General features: G+C 44.9%; 2 protein-coding genes and 1 pseudogene across 2 annotated transcripts; 1 reads left to right on the plus strand and 2 right to left on the minus strand.

Moving 5' to 3' along the window:
* Positions 1-2826: 2826 nt before the first annotated feature.
* On the plus strand, positions 2827-5925 carry LOC117866608 (uncharacterized). Its single transcript, XM_034750861.2, has 2 exons — positions 2827-3351; positions 5431-5925. Exons 1-2 carry the CDS (start codon positions 2942-2944, stop codon positions 5642-5644), a joined length of 624 nt encoding a protein of 207 aa, XP_034606752.1. The 5' UTR covers positions 2827-2941; the 3' UTR covers positions 5645-5925.
* Positions 5926-9557: 3632 nt separating this feature from the next.
* Positions 9558-16952, minus strand: LOC140223660 (uncharacterized). The gene is made up of 2 exons (XM_072295727.1): positions 16207-16952; positions 9558-9954 (listed from the first exon to the last, which is right to left on the minus strand). Exons 1-2 carry the CDS (start codon positions 16804-16806, stop codon positions 9730-9732), a joined length of 825 nt encoding a protein of 274 aa, XP_072151828.1. The 5' UTR covers positions 16807-16952; the 3' UTR covers positions 9558-9729.
* LOC140223595 (uncharacterized) lies at positions 14624-15972 on the minus strand (annotated as a pseudogene).
* Positions 16953-17490: the final 538 nt, after the last annotated feature.

Below are 17490 nucleotides of genomic sequence, written 5' to 3' on the forward strand. Positions count from 1 at the left end.
CTCATAAACCATCAGAGCCCAGTTTACGTGCAGAGTCAGACCTTGATTTTCAGAAGTCATGAAACAAGAGTCATCTGGAGTATAGTAATGTCAGGGTGGAAGCAGCAGCTAGCTGGTCGCCTGGTCCTAGTTAAATTTGAAGGAATAACCAAAGCCGCACGCTAATCAAGTTGACCATCAGTACGGAACGGGACGGATCCATCTTTAATTTTGAAGGCATTCGAAAAGTCCAGTCCCAGATCACAAGCAACCTTTGTTTCAAAATTAAACAAAACAAAGAAAACAAGCTAGAGCAAAAAAAGAAACAAAAATACCTGGTCGATCAGCAGAGGCGTTAGAGCTGCTGCAAAGTCAACATAACCCGGCCGATATTCTTTTTGTCCGCCACCGTGCCACGTAAGCACCGGCCTCCAAGCGCGTCATCGCTTATGCTCATGCTTTTTCTGCAACCACCACTTAGCAACTGATGCGCATGCAGCATATTTGTCTCATCCATCAAAATTCTCCCTGCATGCAGCATATTTGTCTCATGCATCAAAATCCGTACGTGCTCCAAGTCCAGGTACATACGACGAAGCTAACGAAAGGACGATATGCATGCGAGCGAGTGCATGCTGGTCCATGCATGTGGCTGGAAAAACGTACAAGCCGGCCGGCACAGTCGACACGTCGTTGCTGTACTATGCAAAACCGTGTGCAGGGTTACCGTGTCCCAAAGTGCCGAGATCGATCCATGCATTCATCACGACAATTGACAGGAGAATACGTGCAGATGAATCTCAGAGGTCTGGTCCTGAAGTGTCGCTGCTGCTTGAGCTGGCTGCAGTGGCTACATGCGACGCGTGCGTGACTTGGACTCCAGACCCAAGGGGGTTCTCGCACGTTTCCGTGTCCCTGAGAACCGTGTGTGTGGCTGCTGGATCATGGAACGGGACATGGAATAATTTTTTTCAACCCGTAAACTGGTCGTCGTTGACCAGTTTATTATTTGTGCCGCGCTTTTGTCTTGTTACTCATTGATTTAGTTTGGTTCCAATTGTATTTCTTGCGTGCGTGCTTAATGATGCATTGTTAATCCAATTAAGGAAATTCGTAGTTAAATAACAAATTTTCCTAAAAAAATAATAGTACCTACGATTGAACTAGTCAAATACCAAACTTTTCTCACAAGAATTAATAGTAAAGGCACCTAACTTCAACTAGCTAAATAATCAGTTTTCCTCAAAAAAAAAGTTAAATAATAAAGGCTCATGTGGTGACTTATGCTTATCAAGATCCTACAAATATGCAGGAGTTTAGAGGGATAAGATATGTGCGCGTACATGCATACATGAGGCATTGAGCGTTAATTTTTTGTGGCTAAAAACTTGCGACAATTGATGTTCTAGTTACACTTATTTTACCCATTTATTATTTTCTTTTTTGCAAATTTTCCCTTTCATATAGCATGGTGACTTTTATTCGTCCGGATTATCTTAATTATAAGTTGCATAACATCATCTTACAAACACTACTTGTAGCTGGACAACTGTGTCACAATGCGTGATCTTAATTTTTCATTTCTCGGAGAAGAAACCCATTCAACGACATGTGAGAACGCTCAGATGCCGGTCGATCGAGCAGTCCCATAGAAGTTTCCATGAAATTCAAGTGACCTTGGGGCCATTTGGTCAACCCCAATGTTTCCTTTGACCAAGCTGGCTACATATATAATAGTACATCCTACTCCAAACTCGCTTGAGATCTTGAGCTTCTTACCCAACAGTTACTAGGTAGATTTTTCATGGCAGCATACTCCTGCTGCTGACTGCTGAGTTGCTAGATTGTTTAGAATAAGGTTCATGATATAGAATGGAAGATAATGCATGCTTCCAAAAGTTACGACCATGCCTCGCTCGTCGTCAAATGGTTGAGTTTGCAGCTTGCTCAGATGCTTCCTCGCGACACCTTTCTTCTTCACTGTGAAACCATGCTTATAGAAAATTCAATGGATAAAACACGTGCACGTATATGATAGCTTCAGGCTTCTAGGGCCCTTTCATCTGTCACAACTATTCCGTGCGCCCCCCACGAGCGTATATACTGTTCCAACCAAAATCTGGTCCGACTTTTACATACATGCCCCCGTAAAATATCGAAATCTCGAATGGCGATTTTCTTAAAATTGCCGGTATCTGATTCCCAAAACAAATTTTATTCTCTTCCCGATCTGATTTCTTTCACACGTCCATGTATTTGCATGCATGGCGGTTGCATGAAAACATGAAAAGTTTTCAAGGAAATGCATTAATAGCTAGCCCAATGAATTAACGTAGATAAAGTGCAGTTAATAAGCGTGGAATGGTCAAAGAGTGGGCGCTCGTGCGGATTGGCGGCCTCACATGCATGCACGGACAAGTCACCACCGGAGGAATTGAAAGAGGTGGAGGCTGCCGCCGGCTGCAGGCACCGCGCGTCTCCTACCACACTGTTCCTCGTCCAACTCCTCCTCCTCATACCATACAAACAACACCAAATCTAGCCCGCAACCTTTAGTTACCCGTAGCTGCTTACCTAGCAGACTCCGTGCCGTTCACGTCAACCAAGCACGCGGGAACCGAACCGGCAGCGTCTCTCTCTCTCTCTCTCTCTCTCTCTCTCTCTCTCTCTCTCTCTCTCTCTCTCTCTCTCTCTCACTGATGACGCATGCGCGTCTGATTTGTGTGGAATGTAGCGCACAGGAACTGATCCAGGAAGCCGCCTTTACTAGTCCACGGGCCGGTCAAAGTGAAGGTGAGCCAGAAAAAGTAGAGGCTATGGTTAGCGCTAACCCCTCTATAGTCTATATAACCCTGGTTGTAACTTGTAAAACTCTTTCTCAGCCTCTCTCCCCTCTCTCTCCAAATCTGATCCCTTCTCTAACAGCTGGAGCACTCAGCTATAGCTCGCTAATAAGCTGGCCATGGAGAATTATCACATGCTGTTCGGGACGACGCCGACGGCAGCGCAGCCCTCGTCCTCCACCTCCAACTCCTACAACTTCCTGGCCACTGCCGGCGGCGGCACGAGCAGCCTGATGCGCGACCATGATCGGGGACAGCCAGGACACTCGTTCTTGGCGGAGCTCTCTAACAGCTCCAAGGATGGCGGCGCGAGCCCGCCGGCGGCGGCAGGCGGCCGCGGGGAGTCGTCGGCGGGGCCTGCTGCCGCCGGTGGTGAGGTGGACAGGCCGTCCGGGAAGAGGAAGGGGGAGAAGAAGGAGCGGCGGCCGCGGTACGCGTTCCAGACGCGAAGCCAGGTGGACATCCTCGACGACGGCTACCGGTGGAGGAAGTACGGCCAGAAGGCCGTCAAGAACAACAAGTTCCCAAGGTTCGATCGTGCACACAATTCACTCGTGGATACAACCAATCAATTACCTTATTCTCTACTTGCGCAAAACCGAATGACCCTCAACTTTTGCTGATCCATTGGGATCCATCGCGGTGTATATGCGATTTCTAGTGCTATTGCTTGGGGATTTCGATCGGCTCTTCTTCAATTTGGATCTTTAGTTTTTTTTCCCTTTTCTTCCGCTGGTCTAGCGTGCGATCCCATGTAATTTTGTCTTTTTAAAGAAATCCCATGTTATTCTGTCAAGTAGGGTTCGGCTGCAGGAAGTAGGTGAGATGGAGTCCCAATGAATCTTCCAAGCTCAGCTAGTGCGTGGTTGCTTACATAGGATAAGGACACATCTCATCCTCATCATCTAGATGAAAACGACCAGCTAGTTTCACATGTTTTTTATGGTGGTAGCCATGCATGGATCATTCAAAAAACAGGAGCTGATGGCGATCGGATTTGACCAGGAATAATTTCATCCACCCACCGGTTTAACCGCAGAATATATTCAGTTTGGGTGTTGTATTTATCGACCGATCCGTGCGCCTTCGTTAGCTGATTGAGCCAATTCTCCTGTCACTGTCTTGCTCTAGATGCCTCAGAGAACAAAACGAGGTTTCTTTGGGCACCCAGAGGATAGGGCATCACCTTTTAATTTCCTTCCATTTGAAGGCTGTAAAGTTCACAGATTAAGCATCAACTTTTGCTGGAGATACGTGAACACTCCAAAGACTCGAATTATTACAGAACAAAGTAAAGCAAATATAGAGAAATATATAACTACGTGAAAGAAAAGAAATGGAAAAATAGAGATATATAAGACTAGAGTGTTAAAAGAACTTTTGTCACTCAAAAAGCACTTGAGGCCTTCCCTTTCTTCTAAAAGGAAGGTTCGATCGACACACTTCTACCATTTCCTTTCCATCTCTGCTCAGATTCTTTTTTCTACAACACACTTCTTTTGTCAGTCTTAGAGCCATATATACTCTACCTAGCACGATTTAGCATGTATTGCACATGCCTATACATTATATGGAACCCAGGGAGGCTGTAATAATACATACCTATTGTTCATGTTTAGTGTGGCAGCAAACTATTTGTCAGATCGCGAAACACTAAGCGAGAGCAATGCACTTACCTCATGATCAAATTAAAACTTGATGCTTGTATATATATTACATTTCTAGGTTGTAATTCACTTCTATAGTCTAGATTGGAGTTTTTTTTCCCAAAAATATTAAGATGAAAACCATCCATTTTTTATGTAAATACTTAACAGTTTGTACATGTAAAACAAAAACCTATACCGTGTCAACGTAACAATGATATTTGTTATGAACTTCCTGGGGTAAAAAGGATATATACACTGCAGAAAGAAAGAACATATATTTCAATATATGACCCCTAACTAAATTTGGCTTCTATAATTTAAATCCAAACAACAATAAGAACTGTCAATGTATATAATTTTCTAAAAATGAGTGCTGCTTTACTAGGACTACGATTTATCTACACTACTCTGTTACCTAAGTCCATCTAATCTTAACTCAATCTCCTAGAAATAGAATTAGAGTGAGAATATCTCATGAATCATTATTAATCTGCACTTTAAGAACAAAGTGAGTCCCTTTTTGTTACATTCACAGAATTACAAAATGAGAACAATATATTCCTCAATCTTATTTCTAAATATGACAATACAATCAAAAATGGAGAAATTAAGGAGCAGAAATGAAACAATTCAGCTCTCTTCTAAACGAAGGGAACTAGACATCACCAGAAGTACGATTTGCAAATAATTTACAAATTCTTCTCACTGGGAAATGAGTGTATGCTTCCACCGTACATACAGATGGTTATACTTAACCAAGTAACAATACTGTACACATGCCAAACATGGTCTACTTGTGCACACCCACATGGGCTAATGGGCATAAATAGATATAAAAGCATAAATATCTTTCCAGCACAATTTTTCACTTCATTTTATCATTTTGCCATTCCATTATTCTATTTATTCATTAGCAAAGACCTAATTCTTATTCTTTTCATATGCATGGATGAATGCAGAAGCTACTACAGGTGCACTCACCAAGGGTGCAACGTGAAGAAGCAGGTGCAGCGGCTGTCAAGGGACGAGGGCGTGGTGGTGACCACATATGAGGGCACCCACACGCACCCCATCGAGAAGTCTAACGACAACTTCGAGCACATTCTCACTCAGATGCAGATATACTCCGGCATGGGATCAAATTTCAGCAGTAACCACAACATGTTTCACTGAATTATCCTAAATTACTTCAAGCTTCCGTCGTCATGCACCATTCAAAACTAAGCATGAACAAGCAATAGATTTTATTAATTTGTACATTAATAAGTCTTAGAGGTTTAAGAGAGAAATAAGCGTGATTTGGTAGCTAGGTGCAGGTATTACTCGCGCAATGTTCTTTTCTTCTTCTTTTTTTTCTTCTTTTGTTTGCAATTATAGGCCAGTGGTAGAGACTCATACATCCTCAGAAATTTAAAAGATTACAATTAGAAACAGATTATCCTCTTTTTGGGACACCTTAAGTGTGCTTCTTGCCCTTTCATATCATATGCACTTGCATGAGAATATGAGCGCTATGCTCTCTTAATATCGCAGTTGTCGTCCTTGCGAATTCACTTTCAGGGAAACACAACCAGCATTAATTAAAAAGTGTTGGTTCTGTCTCACTAAACAGGGCCGGTAATGACTAATGAGGCACATCCAGCAAAATACTGCTGGAAAAAAGATTTTCAAATTGTTAGTCCAAAAAATTATTAAAGTTATACTGTTATAATCAGAATTACTCAGGAGAACTCACTAGAGAACTGACTTTAGATACCACCCCCTTTAGTCTCAGTTTAATTTCGACCCAGGAGAAAAAGGGAACCTTTTAGTCCCGGTTCAAAAATCAGCCACATGTGGGGATCCTTTAGTCCCGGTTGAAAAATTCAAGCACACGTGAGGGACCTTTTAGTCCGGGTTGGTAAGATCAACCGGGACTAAAAGGTCACCCTTTAGTCCCGGTTGGTATTACCACCTGGGACTAAAGCAACCGGGATAAAAGGGGGGTCCTTTAGTCCCGGTTGGAAACTCCAACCGGGATAAAAGGGTCCCCCACGGGTGGCTGAAAAGAGGATAAAGCCCTCGGACCTTTTTTATCCCTTGGTGTTTCCAACCGGGATAAAAAGGGTTCTCCATGTGTGGCTGGGAAAGAACTAAATCCCTCGAACCTTTTTATCCCGGTTGGTATTACCAACCGGGATTAAATGAGATCTTTAATCCTGGTTGGTGTTACCAACCCAGATTAAAGGATCCTCCATGAGTTAATACAAAAGGATAGCATCCCTATATAGACAGATGTGGTCTGTAGGTGAGATGGCAAGGAAGCTACACGCGAGGCTTGAGGTCATGGGTTTGAATCCCATGAACCGCGCACACGCATATTTCGTGTGAAAAATCGCATGACTTGTGACTTGCAGCGTGCGCGTGTAGGGGGCCTCTCAGGGACCCCCGATATTTTTTATTTTTGCAATTTTTTTTGCAAAACTATTTAGTCCCGGTTGGTATTACCAACCGAGACTAAAAAGGGATCTTATATCCCGATTTTGGGACCCGTGATAAAAGACATCCCTTTTATCTCGATGGATTAATCCCGGATGCATTTTCGGGAGATATGCACCCTACGAACCGGTACTAATACCAAGTTTTCTAGTAGTGACTTATAATCAATTCTTTATGTCTCCCTATATACCCTAATAAATGCTTTCACTCAAAATTAGCTATTTTCCATTTGTGATGGATGGAATCAATATTCTTTTAGAAATTAGAAATAGCTCCGGCATCTTCGGACCACACACAACCAAATTCTTATGAAATCAATACTTGTGACCCCTTTTGTCAATTTCTAATTCTTTTTGTACAGTTCATGGACACCCGCAGTCATTTCTTTACCAATAGGCTATGGTTAACTCTGGCCTCTAGCAATGTGGCAATAATGCGACTCCGTAATTAATCTTTGACATCTCAATATATTTTTCAAAAATATATAGGAGAGCTGCGTATGATATCTCTTGGATCATATGTCTAATATCCAAACCCCTTCGAGATTATTGTTGAAAAAATATGTGCTGAACAAAATAAGTTATAAAAGACAATTTGTAGTTATGACAACAACTCCTAACGTTTAGTTGGCTAAAAATTAGCCCCTGATGATCCAAACAGTAGGGATAAAGGTGGGCTAAAAATTAGCCAATCCCCAACTAAACTTTAGCTCATTATCCCTCTAAACCCAGTTAATAGGGACTAATTTTACACATGAATGGTAAAAGACCAAAAATACCCTAAATTAAAATTTTCCCATTTTTCTCCTATACCCCCTCAGGATAGAATGGACTTTTACTGATAAATTGGCTAAAAATTAGCTCTGGGTCCAAACAAGACAAGGCTAAACTTTAGTTTTAGTCCATCCAAACAGGCTCTAATAGTTCAGTTACAAGTATACTAGAAAGTTATGCACGTGCCACCACAATTGCAACTGGGGAACTAATTTGTTACAACTGGAGCAGGTTGCAACTATAGTAGAAATGCCATGCGCACGCTAGAGATAAATTGCAACTGGGACAAACTGGAGGAGTTGCACGTTGTCGGGTCCTTCAGTTGCAACTAGGAAAATAAGGTAGTTACAAAATATACTAAAAAGCCCATGCACACGCCATCACAATTGCAACGGGTCACTTCCTCTAGTTGCAACTAGGAGAATAACCCAGTTACAACTACAGTAGAAATCTGTTGCAACTAGGAGACACCACCATAATTGCAACTAGGACAATAATCTAGTTACAACTGAAGCAGTCGCACCTTATCGTGTCCTCTAGTTACAACTAGAACAATAACATAGTTACAAAATAAAAAAAACCACGCACACAGTCGCAATTGCAACTGGTCGACTTCCTCCAGTTGCAACTAGGATAATAACCGAGTTACACCGGTTAACATTAGGACACATCATCATAATTGTAACTCGAACAATAATCTAGTTACAATTTAAGCAGTTGCAACTTGGACAATAGGGTAATTACAACTATGTTAAGAAGCCATGCACATGTCATCGCAGTTTCAACTGGAGCATTAATCTACACTACGGGAAACAGGGGAGATGCCGAGTGCCAGGGGCACTCGGCGAAGGCCTAAAAACACTCGGCAAAGGCTTTGTCGAGTGTAACACTCAGCATCAGGCACTCGGCAAAAAATTTGACGGCGAACAGAACTTTGCCGAGTGCCAAATGTCGGGCACTCGGCAAAGATATTTGCCGAGCGTGTGTAAACACTCGGCAAAAAAACACCTTCGGCGAAGACGGAGGAACGGCGCGGCACGGTAACGGGAGGTTTGCCGAGTGCTTCACAGAAAGGCACTCGGCAAAGTCGAGTTGTTTGCCGAGTGCCAGTGGAGAGGCACTCGGCAAAGTCCAGGTGTTTGCCGAGTGCCACGCGATAGGCACTCGGCAAACCGGCGCGTCCAGGTCAGGTAGAAAGGCCGCTTTGCCGAGTGCCTCTGCTTTGCCGAGTGCCAGGGGAGAGGCACTCGGCAAAGTACACGTATTTGCCGAGTGCCAGGGGCGAGGCACTCGGCAAACTGGCGCGTCCAGGCCAGATTTTGTTGCCATTTTGCCGAGTGTTAAAGCCAAAACACTCAGCAAAGCGGGCCTTTGCCGAGTGCAACACTCGGCAAAGTGGCAAAACCGACCCTGTTTTATTTATTTCTTACGTATAAATGACCCCTCTCAAACAAAAATCACAGGCATGTATATTACATCACAGGCATATAATAAGCATCACAGGCATATATTTTAGGTCACATGCACACAAATCACCGAGTACATGTTCTAGTTTCAACAAACCACAATTCCACAAGTATATGTTGGAGATTAAACGAGAAGTTCACAAACAATGCAGAAGTCAGTGAGGTGGCGTCCCTGCAAACGGCCGCATCAAATCTGGGTCTTGAGCTTGGGAATTCGAAGCCACCGATTGATTCTGCACATAAAAGAAGACGTGTGAGAACAAGATTGATATCATTTGAGCTAAATAAGTCATCTGTGAGGTAACTAAGTCAAGTTTAAGCTAACTAAGTCAAGTATTGAAACTAAAGTTCAAGTGACTCACAGGAGTATGTGCGGGTGGCTGAGGTGGAGGGAATATCACCGGTGGCTGTGGCAGTGGTGTACCCATACTCGTAGCAGTAGTAAAATTTTGCATGTATTGAAGCATTTGTTCCATCCTCAACCGATGTTCTTCATCCATCCTCTGCCGCTCCGCCTCCATCCTCTGCCGCTCGACCTCCATCATCTGCCGAACCATCCGCTCAACCCTCGCCTCCATATCCCGTTGTTGCCTCTCCACTTGGGCCTACAATTTTTCATCACAATATTACAATGCAAAGGTAAAGTACGTAACAACCAACGAACGATGAATGAAATAGAAAGAACCTGAAGAGCCTCCATCTGAAACTGTGTAGAGGTCGGCCGTGGGCGTATCGCTGGGCTCGAATCCGTGCTCCTTGCTCGGATCTGGGAGAGAGTGGGAGTAGAGGCTGTGTCGATTACGCTATCGCCAGTCCAATAGCGACCATGCTTCTTCCCTCCTCCCACCCTCATCACCACTTCTCCATCTAGATCCTGGGTGCTCGGATCGTAATCTGGCCCGTGAATCTCCCTTGCCATCGCCGTGTAGGAGGTGATGCGGCTGTGGATGCTAGGATCGGAGTACGCCTCGGGCGGGTCGTCCAGGTTCACGTCGATGTTGGCCGTTGCCTTACCCTTTTTGGATAGAATCCATCCCTTGAACTGGGAGCAAGGCTGGCCATCATGTGAGGACGACTGCAGCAAAAATACAAAATTATTACAAATTTAGCTGAATTGAGCGTTAGACAAAAAAAATAAATTCACGTACCCATTTTTCCCTATACTCATCAAGGCTCAAGCTGCCCTGATGGTGTGATGCACCTCGCATCATCAAATGCCGCTGACGGCAACTAAGGTGGTTCTTCAACCACCCGGGCTCGACCCACACGTCGACTATCCTTTCCCAGCACTGCATGTGCGCCCGGCACCACCACGCAGGCACCTACATCATCAAGTGTGACATATGAAAAAAGAAATTAAGTGTGATTATTATCAGATAAAGTAAGTATCAGCGTTCTTTATTTACCGCCATGAATTGGTCCTTCGTGAGGTTCATTGTCCTGGCCTCCTCTTTTTTGACCTTCATATTTCTATGTTGAGCGTAGAATTTGATGATGGCCTGGATGCGCAACTCGTAGTGCATATCCTTCATCAGCTTCTTGGCGACCTCATCACAGACAGCGTTCGCCTGGGCCTCGAAACCCTCCTGGCATTTGTAGAAGTCCTGCATATATATAGAGGTATATATAGTTGTTATTTCAAGATTGTACAGTACAGGTGATGTATTGAGCAATACTTACCCACAGCTCGCCCTTCACCCGCGACGCCTTGTTTTGGAATGACCGTCCTTCACGGTCAGCAAAGTCATCGGCAGCGACGTAGTGGTCCCAAGTGTAGGCCGGCTCCACCCGTCCACCGCGCTCGACCAAGCTAGGGAAGTGTATCCTGCACAACAGGCCAAGGATGCCGTTGACCTTGCGGTTGTGATCACCCCCACTAAGCTTAATCCAACTCCTGCACAAGTGATGAATTATTAGTTTCCATTGTAATTTTCAACACATAAAACGAAAAATTATTGAGAACATCTAAAGTCACATACCGCTTCCCACTAGGTTGAATCAGCGGGCATCTGTGGAAAGGTATCGGTCGAGCCGGGAGGGACGACCGACCTCGCAACCAGATCTGGGTCTGCGAACCCCCTGCCTCCTCCTCCTCCCCCTCCTGCTCCTGCTCATCCTGCTCCTGCTCCTGCTCCTACTCCTGCTCCTCCTCCTGCTCCTGCTCCTCCTCCTGCTCCTGCTCCTGCTCTGCCTCCTCCTCATCACCAGAGTCGTGCGCGGAAGGTATCTCCTCCTCAGACGCTGACTCTATTTCAGGCGACGGGTGCCTCGGCCCTTTACCCTTTCCTCGACCCCTGCCTCGAGTCTGGACCTCTTCCTTGACCCCATCCCCACCCCTGCCTCGACCCCTACGTCCACCCTTCCCTCGACCTCTACCTGAAGAAAACCCTGAAGAGGACCCTAAAGCTTTACCTGCAACTTTTTGATACAAAGCTGCGACCTTCCTCATACCGCCCACCATTGCTCAATCGCCTGCAATTAAAAGGAGTAAATCAATTAGTATAATATAAACAAAACATATTTAAAAACATATGCAAAATAAACTAAACATTCTTGAAATAATAACATGGTATGACAAATAAAAAATCGTACATGTATTAGGAGTAATCATCATGATCAGGATTAACTGGATCATAAGTCTCATCATCACTATCACGTGTTTCGATGTAATCATGCTCGTGCTCCGAAGTTTGAGAGTCGTCATCACTATCATAGCCTAACTGTAATCGCTGAAGCAAATCTAAGTCCTTTGCATTCGACACCTCGTCTCCAGCATCCTCATCAGGGCCCCTTTCATTGTCTACTTCCATTCCAATCCCTTCGGTTAACTCTATCACAAAACTCCCTTCGAGGCCATCTTCTTGGAAGAACTCTCCGTCATATGTGTTGAGGTCTATGTTGTAATCTTCATTATTTGGTACAGGTAATTTACCATGTGGCGATACCTTGTACACTGTTGGAGGTATGCCCTAGAGGCAATCATAGAGATGATGATATTCCATTTGTATCCATGATTTGTATATTGTGTTCATTGAATATCCATTAAAGGCTACTTGAATTGATTTGCAATTATGTGAATTGTATGTGAAACTCTTTACTTGTATGGTTATTCTAAAGTTGTCCCTAGTCGGAGTTCATGTGAGGACACACATGAATATTAGACTAGCACATGTATTAGTTGATGACTATGTTTCACAAGTCATGGACATGGAGATGTTGAACTAATAGTGTGGACACATGTGGAGACATGTGTTAGGACTGACCCAACATGAGAAGTAGTTCTCTCTTTAAACAACATATACGCTTTGTCCTTAGACCTGAGATTGTCGCATGTATTCTAGATGTGGATTGACCTACTTAGGGGCTATCAAACGCTACGCCGTAACAGGGTAGTTATAAAGGTAGCTTTCGGGTTTGTCAAGAAGCATGCTATGAGACATGGTCAATCAAGATGGGATTTGCCCCTCTTTGATTGAGAGTGATATCTCTGGGCCCCTCGAGTGATCGGATCCGAAAATGCATGGCCATGCTACGTACGGTTAAGAGTTAACCTACAAAGGGATTCCGAATCACAGGATTGAGAAAGAGCGGTCGGCTTGAAGCTAGACCAAATATCGTGAGGCAAAGGGAATAGCATGTATATTATGTTGTGATGGTTCGTCTGATATGATCTTCGTATGCGTATAGGAGTTGGCACGTCTTGCTAGAGGCCGCTACCGACTATTGGGCCGAGTAGGAGTACTCGGGCCATGTCTATACGTATCCGAACCCATAGGGTCACACACTTAAGGGGCTTGAAGCCCAATTCGGATCTGATCCGAGTTGGATTAGGTTTAGGAGTACTAATGGGCCTCGGATCCAGAGGCCCATCAGGAACCTCTATAAATAGAGGGGTGGGGGCGCCCTAGGGTTCACACCTTTTTGGCGAAACACTTCTGCCGCACCTCCCACGCCCTCGCCTGTTGCAACTCGCGGATCTAGCAATCCGGCTTGCGACGCTTCCTCCCTGCACGTGTGGATACCTTGGAGGTGTTGTGCCTGCAGCACTTGGACGAGCCGTCGACGAGCCACGATGAACCGACGACGAGCCGTGGTACCGGAGGCGATCTTGCTGTGCACGTGGACGAGCTGCTGAGGAGCTGCTGGACGTGATCGACTACGTACGACTACGTTGTTCGACTAGGTACGACTACGTGATCGTCTTCACTGCACCGACGCATATCTACATCTTCCGCACCAGTAGTGCGTCGAGTGGTAATCCCGTGATCCTTATACGGCAGTTCTTCCTGGTTATACGCGGTAGAAAATTTTGATTTGCGCTAGCGTAGCCTACCTCGTATCCCAACATACACAACATCCCAACCCTTTAGACGGTTATCAGTTTGACACGGGTATGACGGGTAATAAACTTGCGTGGCCTGTTGAGCCACAATATACACATCGTCTCCGGGTAAGACGGATGATTGTCGGATTTCGACAAGCCCAAGATTAGGGGTCTGTCGCACAACCGATGGATCGAACCAATGACATTTGAATATGACTGGCTTAAGAGGTTTGCAACCATGAAAGTTGAGTTCGTATATTTCTTCAATTACTCCGTAGTACTCAACACCATCCAAGCCCGGCGTGAAAACTCCAGTATTTGTGGTTCTCCGATTGGGCCGACTCTGCTCGTGTCTTATTGTGTGAAAGCGATATCCATTCACGTCATAACCGGTAAATGACCTGACCCTATAGTCACAACCATCAGCAACCTGTCTCAACTCGACACTCATAGACGCATCAATTTGGCCCTGCAAGTTCAAGTAGGGTCATTCGTTATATTATTCGTGTGTACGAGAAAATTGTAATATCATACTAAGTACGAGCTAAAATGGATTGTACCTTCTGTTTGAACCACGAAATAAAATTGGGTCTTCCATTTCCTGCACCCTCCTTGAGAAGGATATCAGTTTCTTGCGGGGTAGGTTGCCTTGATTTACGCCAAAATTGACGATGAAATTCCCTAAACCATCGAGAAAATCATGAACAGTTGCACCCAGAGTAGTGAGTACTTGAGAATAATCTTGTTGAGAACTTACAGCATATACGGCTCCACTTCTGATAGATTGCTCAACACGTACAATATGATAATGCGCCACTCTTCATGTTTCAAGGTCTTCGGGGTCGCACCACTTGCACTTCCGAGTTGCCCTCGGAAAATGCTAAGGCTCGATTCATTTTCGCCAGCATTGTAACGCTCGGGTGGATTGTGCACGCTAGGAAGGTTGTTAGCATAATATTTTGTTGTGAAGTTTGAGACCTCCTCCAAAATATATGCCTCTGCAATGGATGCTTCAATTTTGCATTTATTTTTACATTTAGTTCGCAGAACCTTTTGACATCTCTCAATTGAATAACACCAACGACCCTGCACAGGCCCCCCCATTCTTGCTTCATATGGGAGGTGAAGAATCATATGCTGCATCGGATTGAAAAATCCGGGTGGAAAGATTTTCTCCAACTTACAGAGCAATACAGGCGCCATTCTTTCCATTTCTGCAATCACGGTACGAGATAACTCTTTGGCACAAAGCTGGCGGAAGAAATTGCTCAACTCCGCTAGCACCTGCCAGACATGCTCAGGTACATATCCTCGGACCATCACTGGAAGTAGGTGCTCAAGCCATATGTGGTAATCATGACACTTTAGGCCGTTGATTCGCATAGTAGTTAAGTTCACTCCCCTCTTCAAATTCGCTGCATACCCATCAGGGAACATTAACGTTTGGAACCATTCTAGTACCTCCCTCCTCTGGGCTCTCGTCAGGATGAAATCGGCCTTAGGCTTCCTCCACGACTTGCCGGATCTGGGAGGCGCCATGTCTAACTTTGGTCTGTTGCATATCCTCGCTTGATCTACTCTAGCCTTAACATTATCCTTTGTCTTGTCAGGAATGTCCATAATTGTCCCAAAAATTGCCTCGGCGATATTCTTTTCAGTGTGCATTACATCTATGTTATGCGGAAGAAGAAGGTCATGAAAATAGGGGAGATTCCACAAGCACGACTTTTGAGTCCAAGCATGTTGCTCGCCATATCCCACAAAACCACCTTCATTGTTATTAAGCTCGAGAGCGTCTAACTGAGCACGAATCGCGGCTCCTGTCATCATCTCCGGTGCGAGGTCTTCAACTACGACACCTCTCGTAAAGTTTTTAATGTCTTATCTGAAAGGATGGTCAGGAGGGAGGAATTGTCGATGTTTGTCGAACGAAGAATATTTGCCACCCTTCGTCAACCAAATGAACTTTAGAGAAGCCTTGCAAACTAGGCATGGGAACCTCCCGTGAACACACCATCCGCAAAAAATCCCATATGCCGGCAAGTCATGCAGCGAGTAATGGTACCAAACATGCATCTTAAAGTTCATCTTTGTAGCTCGGTCGTAAGTCCATACCCCTTCCTCCCAAGCACAGACCAAATCATCAATCAGAGGCTCCATGTACACACTCATATTATTCCCCGGGTGCTCTGGAATTATCAACGATAAAAATATATTCTGTCGTTGAAAAAGGACGCCAGGGGGGAGATTCAGGGGGATAACGAATATGGGCCAACAGGTATACGGGGCAGCCGCCATTCCATATGGATTGAACCCATCTGTTGCTAGCGCAACACGTACATTACGAGCATCTAGAGATTTCTCACGATAAATAACATCAAATGTTGTCCAGGCTTCACCATCGGATGGGTGTACTAGCCTCTCAGGATTGTATCGACGTCCGTTTTTCTGCCATGTCATCTGTTTCGCGGATTCCTCTGTCATGTAAAGCTGTTGGATCCTCGGTATGAAAGGAAGGTACCGTAGGATCTTCACGGGGATTGCGAGCTGGCTCTTCTTACCATCACCAGAGTCTACCTCCAGAAACCTAGACGACTCGCACTTCACACAGTACTTAGCCTCCACATACTCTTTACGAAATAAGATGCATCCCTTCGGACAAGCATGTATCTGCTCGTATGGCATTTTAAGCGCACGAAGGAGTTTTTGTGCCTCATACATGCTCTTTGGCAAGATGTGATCATCCGGGAGTAGGCTGCCAAAAATAGTCAGCATAACGTCGAAGGTGTCTCGACTCAAGCTAAACTGGGACTTCACGGCCATTAGGCGTGCAATGGCATCAAGTTGAGAAACCTTGGTATGACGATGCAAGGGTTGCTGTGCCGTAGGCAACATGTTGTAATACGCCCTTGCAGTAGTCTCTGGCTCCTCCTCCCTACGTGTCTCATCGAACTGTGCTTCATGATAGTCATTTAACATGTCTCCCACCCCGGCATCATCATCATATTCCTCGATGCGTTGTCTCAACACTTCATCTCTCCCACGATCGGCTTCACCATGGTAGATCCACCTAGTGTAGTCTGACGTAAATCCGTTCTTCACAAGATGTTTGCCCATTTCTAGCTTGGTTCTTCGACGCATGTTTGCACATCTACTGCACGGACACCAAGTGACACTAGCCCCTTTGACCCTGGAAAATGCCCGATCCAAGAATGCATCGGTCTTTTCAATCCATTCATCGGTCAATGAATCCTGACTAGAGCGGCCCGTGTACATCCACTCACGGTCATCCATCCTCTAACATAACAGCGAGTAATAGGTGAAGATAGGTCCTACGTATTCCTACACTGTCTAATAGGTGAAGATAGGTCCTAATCCCACCCGAGGATGTGTCGGTGCAGTTAGTTTCCATGCCCTACTCCGATCCGTGATAGAATTTCGGCAGCACCTCCCCGCTGTTCTCCAAATACACGTCCAGGATCGGAGATTGTGTATCCGGAGAACAACAGGAAGGTGTTGCCAAAACTCTGTCACGGATCGAAGTAGAGCATGGAAACTAACCGCACCGACACATCCTCAAGCTGTCCAAAAAACGTGGACAATTCGAAACAGATACGGTTATAGATATGCAAATATTTGCATATTTGCAACAATATCTCTTTCGAACGGGAGACGTTTAACTAGGTTACGTGATATACGAACATCAAACGGAAAGAGAAGTGTAAGATGCCTCACCTTGCTATCCTGCAAAGTGATGAGTCGAGGACGGTCCTTGTGAGCCTCTCCTGCAAGAAAAGAACATTGTACTGTTAAGTCGAAATTTCGGCAGCACCTCCCCTGCATGGGGAGGTTTTTTACCAAAACCTGCAACAAAAAAAATGGCACGATGGCCGACAACCACATTCTCACCAAAGTGACGGCACGATGGCCGACAACCACATTTAATGCAAGTGTTTGGTACAATAGCATTATATCGAC

This window comes from Setaria viridis, chromosome 8 (assembly GCF_005286985.2).
Source record: "Setaria viridis chromosome 8, Setaria_viridis_v4.0, whole genome shotgun sequence".
Lineage (NCBI taxonomy): Eukaryota > Viridiplantae > Streptophyta > Magnoliopsida > Poales > Poaceae > Setaria > Setaria viridis.